The sequence below is a fragment of the Chenopodium album genome, chromosome 14 (genome assembly GCF_948465745.1).
Source record: "Chenopodium album chromosome 14, dcCheAlbu1.1, whole genome shotgun sequence".
Classification (NCBI taxonomy): Eukaryota; Viridiplantae; Streptophyta; class Magnoliopsida; order Caryophyllales; family Amaranthaceae; genus Chenopodium; species Chenopodium album.
Window position 1 is genome coordinate 1,792,172 of NC_137847.1, and position 17,682 is coordinate 1,809,853.

Here is a 17,682-nt window from a genome sequence, read left to right on the forward strand (position 1 = left end):
ACTTAGCATCCCAAGGTTTTGTAATTGCCTAATCTCAGCTCGTTAAGTCTGAAACGGTTCTCCGAGGGTAATATTAGAAGATTATTATTCACAAAATGGAACACAGTGTATTCTGAACATAGACAATTGGTCAAGAAATGGACAGCTCAACTTTAAGACAAATTACCAGAAAATTCAATTTATTTTACAGACAAAGAAAGAACCTTACCTCAGGTAATGAGGTAAGTTACCTGGGTGTTTATGGAGTTTTACCATAGTAGTGTTCATCAAACTTCAGTAATCTGCAAGATTTAAGCTTGCTTTGTTGATATTATGAAGTAAAACTGAGGGCAAATTTGTAAATTCCTATCCCTCAAGCTAACTGTTTTTTATCAGGAAAACAACAACCTTCCATTTATATTTTGGGCACAAAAATCAAAGAGTGTAAACCTCAGTTTCATCACAAGCCAAAGAAGAGAGAAAATGGCCAGTGCTCTCTTCTTGGCCACTCCACTTTTCCAACCTTCTCAGAGTATGTCATTTTCCCCTTTTTTCTGTTTATAATACAGAATTTCTTTTTTGTTATTATTTTTATAATTTTAATTTCTGTAATATAGTTGTATTATATTGTTTATGTGGTCGACCCCATCCTTTTGTGATTACAGCTTTAAAAATGTCATCTTTGTTTAACTCTGTACATGTTTTTATGTAATCAAAATTTGGAATTATGGGTAAAAAAACATTATCTTTTGCTTAATTTCATGTCCCAATTGACGATTTGGAATGACAACAAAATTTGAAATCTTTTGACAACATTTTGACAGTTGAAAATGGGGGTTTGATTATGTGTTGTTTTATGCAGATAGAGAAGTAAGTGGAAAAGCTATATGTAAATTCAATAGCTCAATTTTTGGGGAATTGGTTAGGCAACCAAGACTTGTTCACAAAGGAATTAATCAGAGCTACAAAAATAAGAGTATCTCCATTACTTCATTGGTACAGAATATATTGTCTTTTCATGTTGATGTATTATTGTGATGCATTATTTTATTCAACTCGACCTGTAAAAGTATAGTGGGCAACTCCTCCTATTGCCAATTGGTTTTACGATGGAAGTTGAGGGGTGCTTCATTTAGGCCATACTAATAGCATCAATTTCTAGCCTTATAGGAATGAAATATGAGAGTTGCTTCAGGATAGCTTGATTGGTATATAGAAGAATTTGTGCTTATACAAAAATCAGCCAAGTAATGAAAGTGAGGTGACATTTTTGCAGTTTGGAAGGAAAGTGAAAGCTAAGACCAAGAGGGAAACTGTGGTACCGGAACCAGATTATCGGATACCTATAGTTCTACTTGGTGGGTTATTCTGCCTTTTCCTTGCATTTCATTGATGTATTGCTTTGTCTGTGCTCCTATGTACTAATAAGTGCTTGTACATTTGATACTGTTTTAGTAGCATTATAACTTTTCCCTTGGTACATTTTGAAGCATATCATATCTTGAGCATTAGAATTTCATGTTATACATGTATTTTCTGCCTGCCATCATTTGTTTTTGAATTTCTTTTCTTTTGATTTTTCTATGGTAACAGGTGCAACAGGTGCTTTAGTTTATACTGACAATCTAGTAGCAGCAGTACCAGTTGGTCTTCTTGGTTTACTTCTCCTTGTTCAGGTATCATAAGGATTATCACATTTCATAGGTGAATATGAAGGCACTGTTGATCATTGATTTCTTCCTAATGTGTCAGTTTATTTCGGAAGCCTAGTATATCGAATCTTTTTCTTCTTCTGAAAGATTGTGTTGCAATGTATAACATTGACTTAAGCAGTTAACTGTGTTCAATTCCTCAAATTCCAGGCTACAAGGGTTAGATTTGTCTTTGATGATGAAGCTCTGGTTAGTCTGCAATAAGCTCCCCAATATAATGTGGTTCTCTATTTCATCTGTTACATTGCAATAAAACATTGATATTCTACTTTTTCCTGATTGTATGAATGCATGATTGTAGGAGGTGAAAGTGGGTTCTGAGCTTCAAGAATCTGGAGAAAATGTGTTTGTGGGCGGCAAGAATCGTTGGAAGTAAGTACATCTACACTAACAATCGATGAAATCCATAGCTAGCAAGTTAACCACTGAGACATGTTGTAGGTACTCCACATTCGTAAATTGGGAGTTCTGGTGGCCTAGTTTCCCTATCTTGGTGTATTTCAAAGAAACACAAACCAAGCCTGAAGGGCAAATTCACTTCTTCCCTATAATATTTGTATGTAACAATCTCTAATTTCACTTAGTTTTGTCTTTCTTTTGAATGAGTAGAAAAAAGTATGCTGAAGAAAAGTGACAGGAAGATCTTGTTTTCAGTTGTTCTTACTTCATATGTTGTGTTTGCATTTTTATCCCAGGAAGCCCTTTTGTCCGAGTCATAATAAATGAGAAATTCTCCTTTGTGCAGAACAAATTTAGATGTAAATGTTGATATGATTTTTTTTTCCCCCTGATAAACAGAACGGAAAACAACTCTATGATGTCATGGTAGAGCGAGCAGGTCCCTCAAAAACCAGTGGCCCAAAATGAACGTGAAGAATCGAGTTCAGTTTGTGAGTTAAGGTTATGAGTAGAATGGCATGAGGCATGACCACAGAAATCGAGTGCTGATAAAATGATAATCCAAATTTATTCACTTATACTGTAATTCAATTTCTGAATCTCACTTGAGAGCATCTGAAAGCTTTGCATATAATAACTATGTATCTATTGTTCCCATACGTCCCACAAGGCAGAACTGACATACTGCTCCCTTTTAAATACGATGATTCAGTTGCGATTTAAGTTATTTTTTGGCGTAAATGAAATGTATGATTCTTACAATTTATTTGCTGATAAGCATTCTGCATTGTCTTAATTTTGCTGAATTGCTGCTGCTGCTGCTGTTTACTGATTGTTATACAGAGCAGCTCCTTCACACAAAAGACTATGGCTGATACGAAAGAACGGATATTTAGAGTTTGGGGGAAGGGGGGAGGTTAGAAATGATGAAACAGACCTTACTCTAGATTAAGTATAATGGAACCTTCTTCAGGTAGCCCGAGCAGTGAAAGCTATCCTAGCCTCCCATGTTCCAGTATATGGAGTTTTGGCATGCTGCATGCATCATATCTGAAATGGAACGTATTGTCCTAGCTGCTTACCAATGCAGTGTTTAAATGAAGTCTGAATGTATCAATTGATCTCTTTTGCATGGATACTATTTGGTTTCTTTAGGAAATTCTGGTCGGTATTTACCTCAAGATTCTTATCGTTTTCTTTTACCCATTCCGAAACTCTTCAAGCCAGTTAATATTAGGACCTCTCTCTAAGAAGTGTCATTTATATCTCTTTGGATTGCCTTCAAACATATTCCAGTACTCGCTTGCCTAAACTCAAGAATAATCTTATTAAATGATTCCATCATTCTTCAAAACTCGGTTAATGTTAAGAATATTTAAATCTTTCTGCTCATGATGCTTAATGTACAAAGAATATTTCGGGAATAACTTCATACATTAAAATGGATCTAAACTCAAGAACCTGCTTCTGGTCATATATGATGTATAAATTGACATTACACAAAATGTAAAACCACACTACAGGGCATGGATCAAAGAATATTCGTTAGGACATTAAAAATTTAAATTACAAGTCCATAAGGAGCTACCTAGGTAAGCTTTCAAGTTTCAACCTCCAGCTCTTCTCAGATTACGTAGTTGATCGTGTAAAGTGCAGACAACAAATTCTCACAACTACAAATAATCCCGCCTTGGCTGACCCTCAACAGAGAAACCGCCACAATATCAGTCAGCTAATCAGTTATCTGGTCATCAACAAAAGTTCCCCTGCTGTCTCACAGCTCTCACTTCATGTGTTGTTCTGAGTCTACCATAGTGATTCTGTTACAGTGTTACAAGTTTCTCACTAGAGTAGACTGGACTCCAATATTTCAGCCTTTCTTCTGGCAAGAAATTTCAGTAATACCTCATTTCTTCTTGGTACAGTGAGCATCAGTACCATGCATTGTGCACTGATCATAACCAACAGTCTCAAGGTAGGCCCGGATTTCTTTGGCCGTTGTGTTGCTTGCTTGCAACAAGCGTTCATCTTCCTCATATATCAGATAAGGGGCTTCTGCTCCTTTTCTTGAGAGCAGCTTTTTGGCACCCTTCAAAACATGATATTCCCAGCCCTGTACATCAATTTTTAGCAGCAGCACAGGCTCAGAGTCTGGGATAATTTCATCAAGAGGAATGGTCTTCACTTCAACCGCTATCTCTTCATTTGATTTGAATGCCAACTTCGCACCAGCAGCAGAAACAGCACTATTATCTAACCGGCCAACTAACTGTCAATCACAAGGAATATCAATATAAGGATCAAGTATACATAGTTGTAAACAGTGATTAGGAAAAATTGGAAAATTGCTATAAATACTTGTGGCTTCGTTATCTTTCATAACCCAGAGGGTCAAGCAACATAATGTATAACAGTGAAACTGAACAAGCTCTTGGATTTGATTTACAGTATGTTTGGTTGGTGCAGCAAAAAATTCAGGGCATCAAGGGCAATATATTAATTCACAGCACAGTTGAAAGTGTTGGGAGAGGAATTACATATCAATAACCATAATTTGGTTTACCTGGAGAGAAACATTAGAGATAAACAAAAATTACAAGTTAAACCATGGTGCAGGCCTGCAGGGCAAAATCCTAATGAAAAATGCACACCCCTCTATTTTCACAACAAGGTCAGGCCTGTTACAGAGTGTAGGAGTGCGAGACTACAAGGAGCAAATACCTCAAAAGATGCCCTATTATGTATTACTCATACTTCAAAAAACAATTCAATATTTGTCCAACTATCGTTTCTCACTCTCTTGAACTCAAAATGACTTCATTTACGTGTACTGTATGTATAGGAGGCTGGGTAAATGAAGCTATCCCGAACAAACGGGGACCTGAAGTTTCAATCCTTGTAAGTTCAATAGCAAATTAAACCATGGTGCAGGTCTGCAGGATGAAATCCTTATGGGATATGCACGTCCCTCTACTTTCTCAACATGGTCGAGCCTATTTCAGAGAGAGCTAGTAGTGCCTAGTGCAAGACTACAAGGAGGAAATACCTTAAAAAATACGTCCTATTAGAATATTACCCATACTTCACAAGGCAATCCAATATTTGTCCAACTATTGTTTCTCACTTTCTCTTAAACTCGAAATGGCAATATATACATAATACATGTACTGTATATATAGGAAACTGTGTAATGAAGCTGTCCCAAACAAACGAGGACCTGAAGTTTCAATCCTTCTAAGTTTAAAGGCATGTACTCTAATCCTTTTACATATCTGGCAACTCCTTCCTATTAATTAAATACCTAACTCAGCAACCATCCTATGTCCTACCTGAGTTGAAATTTTCCAAGCATTCTTAGAGGAATCAATTCTACATTACATGACAAAATTACACACTAAAAGTCTATAACACAGATCAGAATCCAAAAATGTGCACCTTCTTCTAGCTTAGTCACTCACAAGATATAGCAAATTAATCCTGCTAGAATATAACATCCTACAAGACAAGAACATTCATTCTACAGTTCCATGTACAGCAAAAACCCGAGCATCATCAAAATTCTAACTCATCAATCACCTCTTTCATGTAGTAAAAATTTGAAGTGGCACCAAATTTGATAAAGCTAAGTCACAGACTGTCATGTCGATTTCAATCACCATACACCAAAATCATACACTGCATGAACTTCCAACATGTGATGATTAAAGAAAGTTCTCAATCACAAAAGACAATCCAATTCACCACATTGTCCAATTTCTAATGAATTCCTAACATCAAATTAAAAAACCGCAACTACACCATCAATTTGAACAAACATACACCAAATTCTTCAAATTTAACATGCATAAATCCCAAATTCATAAACCCCACAAATTAAATCACGAAACCTTTAAACAAAATTGAATAAATAAAAAATTACCTTATGGAAAGTAATGCTACCGAAATGATCAGATGCAGCAGCTTCAAAAACAGTAACAAAATCCCCAACTCGATTAAAATGAATCCCATCACAAATCCTCTGTAAATTCTCAAAAACAGGCTCAAACGCCAAAACCCGAAAACCCATCACAGCAGCAGCAAAACTAGCCATACCCACATTAGCACCAACATCAACAAAAATCCCATTTTTACCCTCAGCCTGAAACTTACCCAAAACCTCTTGAACAGTAGCAGAAATATCAGGCTTTTTAAAGGGTTTATTCTTAAGAATTCTCTGGATATTTTTATGGGGTTTTTCAGGCAAATTTCCAAGATCAGAGAGTGAGTAAAGAAAAGGGTATTTAACACCTTCAACAATGTTTGCAATTACAGGGTGAGATTGCGGAGATTTGAAGCAATCATAAGGTGGGATTTTCGAGGTGAAAGAAGAAAGAGATAGTTTGACATCTGGGGTTGGATTGGTAGTGAGATTTGAAGGTTTAGAAGCGAGGAAGAAGAGGAGAAGAAGGACGAAGGAGAGAGAAAGGAGTAAGAGAAATGAATTTGGGGATAGAAGTTTAACAGATCTTTCTCTTTTCCAGGCGTTTGCCATATATAGAATTGATAGAGAAGAATGAATTTAAGAGGATTTCTGGGAATTTTTTCTGGGCTGATTTGAAGAATGAATTTATGAGGATTTCTGGGAATTTTTTTTGGATTGATTAGAGGAATTAACACGAAAAGGTGTGTGACTGTGTATTTGAATGAACTTTATAAAAATAAAAATAAAAATAAAAAGTTTTGCATATTTATACAAGCTTAATTTTACAATTCGGTTTTCGTTTGGATTGGATCCAATTAGGTTATATCCGATACAATTCGAAAATCCGAATTTTTAAAAAAATCAATTCAATCCGATCTGAACCGATTTACAGTTCTGGTCTGATCCGAAATGATAATTTGGTTTGGATTGGACTGGATTTTACTTTTAATTCTAATTATGGACACCCCTAGACACCTCTACTCCCATGGCAGCAACCCCCTCTCCCATCCTCGGCCTCCGTCTAGAACCCCCACCCCCGCCGACTAACCTCCACCGGCGAACCGACCCCCTCCTTTTCCCCTTTACCCTCGCCGCGACTACCCTCCTAAACCGTAGCCTAAAAATTTCACCCAATAGAGTGGCCATCATCACCGCCGCAATCAACAATGACCCATTTTAGGAATGGGGATTCGTCATCTAGGATTTTGGGCATTCATTAAAATTGCTTAAAGCTCTTCCGAAATTGAGATTCAAAGGGTCCAAAGTTTGTGCGATTTGTTTTGATAACTTGCCAATGAAATTTGCGATTTGTTTGTGCGATTTCTTTTGAAAGGTCAAACTTTCCGGAGAACCAGGGTAGGGGCGGCATCGGCGCCGGCGTGGGGAAGGGGAGGTAGACGGCAGGTGGTAGGGGCGGCGTCGATTCTAGCCGTCGCGGCTGCTGCATGGGAGGGGGTGGCTAAGGTGGGGGTAGAGTGTTTTATGTTTTTTTAATTAATATAATTAATTAATTGAGAGTTAAAGGCTAATTAGGGAAAATTAAAGGATAAATAGGGTAATTAGAGTTTTTGGTTGTTTTCAACAAAAATATTTTACAACTTGGTCCTTGCAAAAAAAAAAAAATTATAAGGTTTTTTCCAACAAAAAAGTTGTTATAAATGGTTTTTTCTGACAAAATTTCTTATAAATTATTATAAAATCATTTCCTTAATGAATCTGCGTAAAATGGATAAAAAAAAATTTAACCAGGAGATGACATGTGTTACTCATGGTTTCACTTTTAATATATAGTTATTGATTATTAGTTCATCTAATTTAATAATTATTCTACTTGATCTTTTTTATAATGATACTTTAGTGTGCTGTTATGTGTCGTGGGATTTATTATGAGTACTAAACTCTACATTAGATTGATGTCGGCCGTCGTGGATTATTGGTCGAGTAGTCGGATTGAGAAATAATAATATTGTACTAGTATCGTCATATTGTAAGAGAAATCGTGTGGCAAATTGAGTGACATAGGTTGAATAGGTAAGCATAAATCTTTAAGTGGCATTCGAGTCATTCTAATGGATTTTGGGTTGGGTTTGAAGTTCTAGATAAACTAGTTATTAACTTATTAGAAGCATTTATCATCGAACCAGTTCGGGTATAAGGTCAAATAATCAATATCATGTAGTGATTTTGGGTAATGTTCGCGTTGCGCAACGAATGTTTCTAGTTCAGTAATAGAGTATTGAGTCATTTTTTGCCAAATTTATACTAGTGCCAATATCAAAACTTAGAAACATCTTAGATAAGATTAGTGGAGTGGTTTGGCCACATTATTACTAGTTATTGTTTTATATTTTGTCTTGGGAGTCTATAGCTACTCCTTTGCACTAAAATTTTAAAAAATAAAATTGCTTGGGGTATTATTATAACTACATCTAAGTTTAACAAGTTGTTCAATTAAATCGCCAAAAAATAAAATTATTTCAATCGGTCTGAAGTTAATGCACAGTTTATAATCAAGTATTATAGGAGTATGTAAGGAAATTCTCACTTCAAAGTGTCTCTAATGGGATTTGATTCCAGAACCTTTCGATTGTGAAATGCAAAATTTGTCATTGGACTAAGCTTTGTTAGTATACTAATTACTTGTAGCATATTGTACAAAAGAAAGAAGCATATAATATTGTCTTTATACACAAATACTATAGGAATTAGGGTTGTGCAATTTCGGATTTTCGGTCCGATCCGAAAATTCGGATATTCGAAATTTTCGGAGCGGAGAAATTGCGATCTGAAAGTTTCGGATATCCGAATATTTGGATCGGATAGTCGGGTTTTCGGATCGGATCACCGGATTTTCAGATCGAGTACGTAGTTAAAATTTTTGAACTAAATCCGATCCGGAAAGCCGAATATCTTTTTGGATATCTGATTCCGAAATATCTGAAACCTTAAAAACCGGATCGGATATCCAAAATTTCGGATCGGATCGTCGGATTTTCAGATCGGATATTTTTTAACACCACTAATAGGGATAGAAGCATATAACATTGTCTTTATATTAAGCATATAAACCTTTGGCACCCTCAAACAAACATGGAGTTTACTATTGTCCTTGTAGTTAAACTCTTCATGTAATTTGTGTATTGCAACATCAATACTAATCTTTATGTTTGTATTAAACAAAGGATTATTGTAAATGTTTGGGCCAAGTCCATTGTTTTAAGCCCATTGACCTGGAATTACGAAAATACCCCTCCATGATCCAGCCCATCATTAGTCAGAGCAAAGTATGGATTTACCCCTAATATGTCCAATTAAGTACAACTTCTGCCACCTGAAATTACTTCTATAAATAGCCCTCCAATCATTAATGATGGTAACTTTTTTCTAATTCTCTCTCCTTCTCTCTCTACTTTCTCTCTCTCTATACTTTCTCTCTCTAGAAAGTACATTAGCTGACTTAAGCATCGGAGATGCTTTCCCGGGTCACACCCCCGGGGCAGTTAACCTTCTTTCTTTTGCAGGCCTACCATTCGGATAGCAAGGCGGAGCGGAAGGAAATTCAGACATTCATTGGACTTAGTCTTAGGACATCTTGATATTATTCACTCCGAGGAGTATTCTGTTTCCAGAAACAGTAAATAATAGTTATGGGAGTAAGGGAGAAACAATATATTTGTTGATGGTATAGGTTGAGGGGTCATTTGGTTGGACCTTTTGGAATGGAGTTTAAATTCATTCCACCCAATTTATTGTTTGGTTAAATCTTTTAAGTATGGAATCTCATACTAAGAGGGTTCTAACTCCACCTCATCCCCTTAGTCACTCATACCTAGGGCTATGCACCGGTCCAAAATCGGATCGGAACCCGGAATCGAATTTTTTTGGGGACTGGGACCGGACCGTAATCAACCGGTCCGGGTTCCAGTCCAGACCTGTTTATTCTGGTCCGGTCCGGTTTTGGACCGGTTACATTATTTTTTAATTTTTTTTTTCATTTTAGTATCTTAAATATATACATACATTTTTAACGTCTTGTTTTTGTTTGCGTGCTTTCCTATTTTGCACCTAGAATATATAAATTACAAGTTTTGTACCTAAATTTTTTAGAAATTTAAACATAAAATTTAAAATTGTCACCCAAAAAATTACAAAAATACACATTCCGGTCCATTCTAGTCCGGACCAGAATCTTCCGATTTTTACCCGGACCGGACCGGAAACCCGGAATCCCCAATTTGTGAGGACCAAAGACCGGACCGGAATCAACTGGTTCGGGCCGGTCCGGTCCCGGTCGGTTTCTGGTCCAGGTCCATTTATGCACACCCCTACTCATACCCACCTCTATCCCAAGATTTACATTCCATTCTATAATGAAATGTAAAATCCATTCCAACTTATGAACCAATCAAACAACTTCAAATTACATGGGATTTAAAATCTATTCCTCTCAAGCATGTGATTGCATACCAATCCATTCCAATTAGACAAACAAACAACCCCTTAGTTTGTAGGTAGTTTATATAGTTATTTGAAATTAGGGTTTTGTTGTACTTGGATTATAACGTACAAGAGCTTAGACTAGTTAATCACTGTAAGTTACTTACGAGTCAATGTAATTTTAAAATTACGGTTGGGTTTTACAGGGTTATTAGTTTTAGATTTTTGGTATTTTAATTTTTTAAAATTTTTTCAAGTTTTTTTTTTATTTATTTTTTTTGTCTGTGTAAAGATTAGAAAAAGAAAATATTAAGAAACCCTCCTCCCAAAGAGAGTTCCAATTCAAATGCATATTTTGGGTCTTTGACTCTTTGGGATGAGAAATGTTTTAAAGGGGTAAAGCACAAATACAGTTCTGCCCTGTACTTTTGTATGTGTGTACTTTTAGTCATCAAAAACTCATTTGTACACTTTTAGTTCCTCAACCACCACTTTTGGTGTTCTAATTAAAAAGTTGAGTGACCTAGCCTAGTCAGCAAAAGTTTAAGTACCATGACTCATCTATACTATATACTAAAGTAATCATCGGAGGGACACTTGGCATGATTTTGTGCACAAAATCATGCCAAAATGCTCTACTTTTTTTTTTTAAAATAAAAATTCTATTAAAAAAATTAAAATTCTTTTATTAATAAATTCTATTAAAGGATAGACATTAATTAATTCAAATTTCAAAAAAAAAAAAGTGTTACAAAAGTCATTTAATTTCAATTAACTTTATTTCAATTAACTATTATTATTAGTAAATCATACTTTATTAATGTCAAAACTAGTTAATACTTCTTTTCTTTGTCAGAATCTATAATATTATTAAAACTAGTATTGAGATATGTCACCTTTGGCCCCATATATGTAATGACAAGGAAAGCCACATAAAACCTTTCATATAAGCTATATTGTGTCTAATCAATCACTCTATAATAATAAATACTCCATACCTTACTGTAGACACCTGATTGTGTCTCCCCAAAAACCAAACCCAATGATAAATACCTTTCACGTCATTGATTATTGAACAAAGTGAAAGTTTGAAATGTCTTGTGATACGGTTGTTTTAATAAAATACTTCCTTTCTATTTTCAAAAATGAACTTTATGAAAATGTCTAGTTCAGTGTAGTTTGGTCCATGATAAGGGTCCAATAATAGTGTAGTTGGATTGGGCTCGAAAAGAGCTTTCCAACAATATATTATAAGCCCAAATCTGATGAATAATGAGGAAGTTATGGCCAAAATACTGAGTTGGGCTCGAAATGAGTTTTATATACGGCCCAATGATCTAGTGGAGGGCCCATTAATTATTATTCCTAGAATCATTAGGATTGACTTTAATCTTCTAGAATAATCTAGAAGGTTCCCTTAAATTCTAGTGGAATTAGGATTAATAATTATATTTTTAAAAAATAAAGAATTTTATTTGGAATAAAACAAGTGATTTTAATGATAAATCTGGTTTTAATTATGATAATTACGGAATCTAATTACTTAATTATATTAGGAAAAAGACTCCGTACAAACGATTTTATCTTTTAACACCATCGCGAAACGACAGCTTTGTCGCAGTCGTGCCGCGATAGAAGCAGTTTTATTCCGAGTCGAATTCGATCACTTTTCTATCGTTTTCGGACTATTTTCTCTATAAATAGGGTCTTTATTCTCCGTTTTTAATGATCCACAATCATTGACAATCACCATCTTTCTCTCTTCTCTCACTTAAGCAATAGCTTATTCTCTTTCTCTCTTGCTTTCTAGCCTTGCCTTTTTACAAACACAATTCCGCATTCACGAGTTCTAGACACACCTAGCCAAATTTCGAAGTTGCCTTTGCTCTCAACGTGAAAAGTTGATACTTTTTGAGGGTTTGGTCCCAAATCCCTATTTCAATTCTTTAATTTAATTGTTTGATTTATATTTATATTGAAGTTTACTAACGTGTGTATTTTGTTATTAGAAAGAGGCACGAGGCATCAAAGTAAGTAGCTTAGTTACTCTTTCAATGTAGAAAGCATGTTTAGATTATTTTAATTGGTTCCTAATATCATGTTTAGGGTGCTTCCTATTTCTAATATCATGCTAATATCACGTTAGGGCTAAGGTTTTGATCTTTATTGTTTAGTGACATGCTAGGATTTGTTATTAATCATGTTAGTATCATGCCATGATCTTGCTATTAATATTAATATACTTTGATGAGATTATTATGATGATGATGATTTGTTGTGTTTATGTTGCTTGATATATTTTGTTGTTATTGCTTGATCACGCCCTTTTCTGCAGGTTTAAAGGGAATTTGTACTTGAAATCACGCTTAATAAGATAATTAATAATTTGGTTTAGGCTAATATGATTTTAATTCAAGTGATCGCCAATAATAGATGTGTTTGAGCATTAATATTCAACCAATATAGATTAAATAAGTTTAGGGTTAACCTAATGATTGTATGTCAGTCAGAAAGCGCACATGAATATGAGGAGAATAAAGTAGAGGCCTATTTTAGGGCGGGTTTAGTCTTTTTAGGTTGGATTCGTACCTTCATCCCTGAATATCCAGTCATGGTTCCAGACCACTATGGAGTTTGTGATCTCTAGGATCGTGAAGGGGTGTAACCTTCACCCTGTGAATGGTTTACAAGTTCCTAAAACTTGTTGGCGACTCTTTTGCTCTAGCTTCTTTCCCTTTGGACGCTACCATGCTTAGGTGCATGATCACAGTGGGGTTCAAGTTTGGGATGCTTGAAATTGTTCCTTACACTTACTATTTAGCAATAATTAACAATAAGCATTAATATAATTTATTCTATAGGAAAAACTCTTCATATATTTAACCTTTCAATTTAAACAACTATCTATTATATGAAAACAACTCTGTCATTTTATAGCATTGATTATTCAATTGAAATTTCATTACAAGTTACATAATATCACTCATGATGTTGTATTAAAAAATTCCAGTCCCTTTTCAAAAAGAAACATTTGCATTTAATGATAAAAATGTGGTTATAGAGTACGAGATATAATATTAGTAGTATGGATATCAAAATAACAAAGATGTGATTCATTCTATTGATACAAATTGAAGAAAAAATGTCATTTTTTTCATTCACTTATTAATATCGTTGAAAATCAACCCCTTTAAATTTAAATTTGATCAAACTCACATGATCGTAAATTTATAATGATTCGAGGCGTCGCCCGAATTAACAACTAGTTTTAATTAAAAATGAATCTTCCAATCTAATGTGGCAAATGGTATGCTAAGAAATAGTTTAAGGACGGACTTGAATAAGCCACGTGGCCCAATATTTTTTTTTTTGAGCTATTTCGTGCGCAAAACATGTTCCTCATAATTTTAGGGGAGCATTTTGGCCCTATGGCCCCAATTTGAGGTCAGAATTGATAAAATAAGTGATAAAAAATGATTCGTTTTACGTGTTTCACGCTATTTGAGTTATTTTCAAGTAGGAAAAACGGGCCATTTATGATAATTTTTTTTTTAATTTCGACCTCGAATTGGAACCAAAGAGCCAAATGCTCCCAAAATCCTTAAAGACCATGTGTTTGGCACGAAAATCATACAATTTAAAAAATTCCGTTAAGTTTACCGGTTTTTTGACGGTAGGTGACAAAAAACTTTTTTAAGTGGTAAAAGTAAAAAAAAAAATAATAAAAAAAAAAAAGTTAAACTAGAAAGTACTAAAAAAAAAAATAGAAAATACTCCGAAAGCCTTTGGGCTGTTTTATTCGGAAAAAAAAAAGGTACTCCGAAACTAAACTGAACTTTTTGTTTTTTGTTTTTGACAGACAAGTTAAGTTCTATCTAAACAAGGTACATTAGGCAGTTTCCGAAACTAAACTGAACTTTTTGGGCTTGTTTGACATCATTTTTGGTTTTCAGTTTCCTGTTTTTTTTTTTAAACTAAAAACCAAAAACAGGAAACAAGAAAAAGGTGTTTTCACTTTTCTGTTGTCAGTTTTCAAAATTATTATAATTTTAATAAGTCTAAATAATTTTTGATTCATTATATGACATATATAATATACTTTTAAAAAACAAAAAACCAAAAAACAGAAAACCATAGTAATGCCAAACGAACCCTTTGTTTTTTGTTTTTGTTTTTGTTTTTGACAGACAAGTTAAGTTCTATCTAAACAAGGTACATTAGTACAAGAATTCTCTTTCAGCCGATGATTTATTCTCAGGTGAGAGTTGTTATTTACAATTGCAATTTCTATTTCAATTTTTTATTTTGAAAGAAAAAAATTAAATAAAAGTTAGGGTTTTATTTTTATAGTTTTTCTTTCAATTTTTTGTCTGAAGCTTTGATTTTTTTTTTTTTTTTCTTTTTTTGTATGATTATTTTACAATTGGATTTTGAGATTTATTGTTATCCGAATTTCTTATTTTAAAATCTCATGTAGTTTTACCGTATTAATCGATACTGTATAATTTCTCGCAGAATTTTGATTTTCTTATTAAAGTTTTGATTTTGCTTATTTAAGTTTTGATTTTTTTTAAGAAAACTTTGCATAGGGAGAGAGAAGATGATAATGCCTTAATTTCAAATGTTCCATGAATTTAATTGAACTGTAATTTCTAAACCCAATTTAAGCGATTTCACCAAACAAATCACCTACTTTTAAATTATAGGTACGATGTTGTTACTTGATCAATGGTATAGGGGTTACTCAATACTATTATAAAGGTTATTCGGTCGATAATTTAGGGTTACTCAATCAGTATTATAAGTATTATAGGGGTTACTATTTAATGTTGATGTTTTGCTTTTAGGATATGAATGTGGATATCACCTTCCTTGTAGCTACTGTTGCTGCACTCTATGGAATATGGAGGATTTATCATGCTAGCAATCGAATACACTCTTGCAAGGTAATTTATTTTGTTACATTCTATGAGACCTCCATAATTTAAAGCCATAAAAGCAAATGCAAGCATACAAGTTATTTCCATGATAATCAGGTGAATGTGTTTTTACATTCACCATTCTAATTGAGATGCTACATATGTACATCCAATGCAGGTTGTTGTCGATGATGATAATTCCAAGGTCGACAATCTGAATGTGAATGTCAAAGATGGTCTCAGTGAGCTTCCTGATGTGGTTTTGTTAGATATTCTCTCATATATGTCATTGCGTGATGTTACAAGAATGGCTATGCTATCAAGAAGATGGAGAAACTTGTGCTTGACCATTCCATCCCTTGACTTGGATTGGTTTGTATTGTCTGGTCGTCCATGGAAGTGTCATGGCAGTAAGTGTGATCAATTTTGTTATACGCAGACATACGTGAAAAGTGTGGATCAGGTGCTACATAAGTACAGGGGTCAGAAGATCTTATCTTTTAGTCTTGCGTGTTGCCTCGATTACAATTATGCCGATGATGTTGAGCGCTGGATCAACTTTGCTGCTGCAAATAAGGGTTTACAGAGTCTCACCCTACAATTCATTTGTGTAGATATGTGGAGAATTTATTTCCAGTCCCATTGTAAAGGGTTGCATCTTATCAGCGGTTCCTTTCTTTCCCAATTTTCTTATTTACGAGATCTGCGTTTAGATTCCTGCATCCTGAAGCTTGAGAATGATTTTATTCTATCAACAAACTTAACTACACTTCATCTAACTAACGTTACTCTAGAGGGGATGGGCATTCAGTGGCTGGACATCTTATCTAGTTGTTCAACCCTTGAATGTTTACGGTTGAGAATGTGTAATCTTCCAGATAAGTTGGGGATCGGCAATAATTTCCCTCGCTTGCGCTCTCTCTCAATTGGAGAATGTCCAAGTTTGCAAGAATTTGAACTTAGTGCCAAGAATCTGAAGAAATTAGAGATTTATCAAGAAGAACCTTTGAAGTGCTCTTATAAAAATGTATCAAATTTGGAAAGTGTGTATATGTGTCTGTAATCTGCTGGAGCAGAAGATATGTTAAAATGTCTTGCAGCTGAGGCCAAAATTAAATATCTGATCCTCCGAGGAGAGGAACCTCTGGTGCGTGGTGGAATCTATGAATATATGCTTGTGTTGGCTAATATGTACTCCTTCCGTTCCTATTTGTTTGCCCCATTGCTAATATTTGAGTCAAACTTTGACCATTATTTCCCGTTAATCTATAAGAGATTATATGGTTAAGTGGGATTTTGTTGGATTCATCTTGTTGTATATTCTAGTAATATCTAGTTTTATAGTTGTCTGATTTACTAGAATTTCTTCTTTTTCAGGTTAATAAATTACCGTCCAGCCCACACAAAACATTTCACTCAGTTTTGAAACTATACATCTCCAGTGTGAATGATGATGGCAGTATAGTGTCGGCTCTCCCGTGCCTTCTTAAATCCTTGCCGCTTTTGGAAAAGCTTGAGATGAGGGTAAATATGGCAAACTCCCTTTATATTACATTTATTTAAATTTATGATTTTATAAAATAGATTGACAAATTTAGTTTTGAACTATTCATGTGGTGTAATTTTGACTGGTAATCTTTTTGTTATATTTTGACATTTAGTTTTTTTTTTTTTTTTTCTAGTTTCCAAATTCTCCTGTCCTTCAGAGCTGTGAACTTCCGATTCCATATGTCCACAAGAATCTGAAGGAGGTTAAACTGGCTAATTTCCAATTAGAGTGGATACCAGTTGCTATCTACTTGTTGCAAAGTGTTTTCATGTTAGATTGTATGATGATTACCAAATCTTCAAAAGTTTATTTTGGCTCGGAATCTTGGAATTGGAATATCACTAGGAGAGAGTTCAATCTTAAAGAACGTAGATTTATTTTGAATTCGTTGATTGGAAAGGCATCATCAACTAGTGCCAGAGTTACCGTTGAATAATCTTATTCCTGGTAAAGTGAGAGTTACCTTTAAATAATCTTATTCTTGGTTATAAATTAATTTTATGCTCTTCAATCTAAATTTTTGCCCTTGCAGCTTTAATATGATTTTAGGGAGTATGATAGGTGAATTGATTTTTGTGATAGTCATGATGGAATTCGAATTTTGTTTGCTTGGATTTAATTTTATTTCCTTGATTCATGTTGCTGTTTAACAGTTTAAGTCAGGATAATGGAATTGATTGTTTAATTTGCAACTTTATTATGATGGATCGATATTTTTGCTGTTTA

At 34.4% G+C, this 17,682-nt stretch overlaps 3 protein-coding genes across 3 annotated transcripts; 2 read left to right on the forward strand and 1 right to left on the reverse strand.

Moving 5' to 3' along the window:
* Positions 1-356: 356 nt before the first annotated feature.
* LOC145578496 (uncharacterized) lies at positions 357-2,817 on the forward strand. The gene is made up of 8 exons (XM_081635805.1): positions 357-511; positions 842-975; positions 1,256-1,337; positions 1,573-1,655; positions 1,842-1,880; positions 1,993-2,063; positions 2,133-2,247; positions 2,490-2,817. Exons 1-8 carry the CDS (start codon positions 463-465, stop codon positions 2,556-2,558), a joined length of 642 nt encoding a protein of 213 aa, XP_081491931.1. The 5' UTR covers positions 357-462; the 3' UTR covers positions 2,559-2,817.
* A 749-nt stretch (positions 2,818-3,566) lies between these two features.
* On the reverse strand, positions 3,567-6,763 carry LOC145578497 (uncharacterized). Its single transcript, XM_081635806.1, has 2 exons — positions 6,010-6,763; positions 3,567-4,359 (listed from the first exon to the last, which is right to left on the reverse strand). Exons 1-2 carry the CDS (start codon positions 6,619-6,621, stop codon positions 3,997-3,999), a joined length of 975 nt encoding a protein of 324 aa, XP_081491932.1. The 5' UTR covers positions 6,622-6,763; the 3' UTR covers positions 3,567-3,996.
* A 7,968-nt stretch (positions 6,764-14,731) lies between these two features.
* On the forward strand, positions 14,732-17,392 carry LOC145579690 (putative F-box/LRR-repeat protein At5g02930). Its single transcript, XM_081636925.1, has 5 exons — positions 14,732-14,746; positions 15,336-15,434; positions 15,586-16,434; positions 16,785-16,931; positions 17,090-17,392. The coding sequence occupies exons 1-5, from the start codon at positions 14,732-14,734 to the stop codon at positions 17,390-17,392; spliced, it is 1,413 nt and encodes a 470-aa protein (XP_081493051.1).
* The last annotated feature ends 290 nt before the right edge of the window (positions 17,393-17,682 follow it).

Coding starts and splice junctions, on each gene's coding strand:
- LOC145578496 (XM_081635805.1), top strand. CDS start 463: ATGGCCAGTGCTCTCTTCTTGGCCACTCCACTTTTCCAACCTTCTCAG. Junction 1,338..1,572: donor GATACCTATAGTTCTACTTG/GTGGGTTATTCT, acceptor CTATGGTAACAG/GTGCAACAGGTGCTTTAGTT. Junction 2,064..2,132: donor GGCGGCAAGAATCGTTGGAA/GTAAGTACATCT, acceptor GACATGTTGTAG/GTACTCCACATTCGTAAATT.
- LOC145578497 (XM_081635806.1), bottom strand. CDS start 6,621: ATGGCAAACGCCTGGAAAAGAGAAAGATCTGTTAAACTTCTATCCCCA. Junction 4,360..6,009: donor GTAGCATTACTTTCCATAAG/GTAATTTTTTAT, acceptor TGTGATTGACAG/TTAGTTGGCCGGTTAGATAA.
- LOC145579690 (XM_081636925.1), top strand. Junction 15,435..15,585: donor ATCGAATACACTCTTGCAAG/GTAATTTATTTT, acceptor CATCCAATGCAG/GTTGTTGTCGATGATGATAA. Junction 16,435..16,784: donor TGAAGTGCTCTTATAAAAAT/GTATCAAATTTG, acceptor CTTCTTTTTCAG/GTTAATAAATTACCGTCCAG.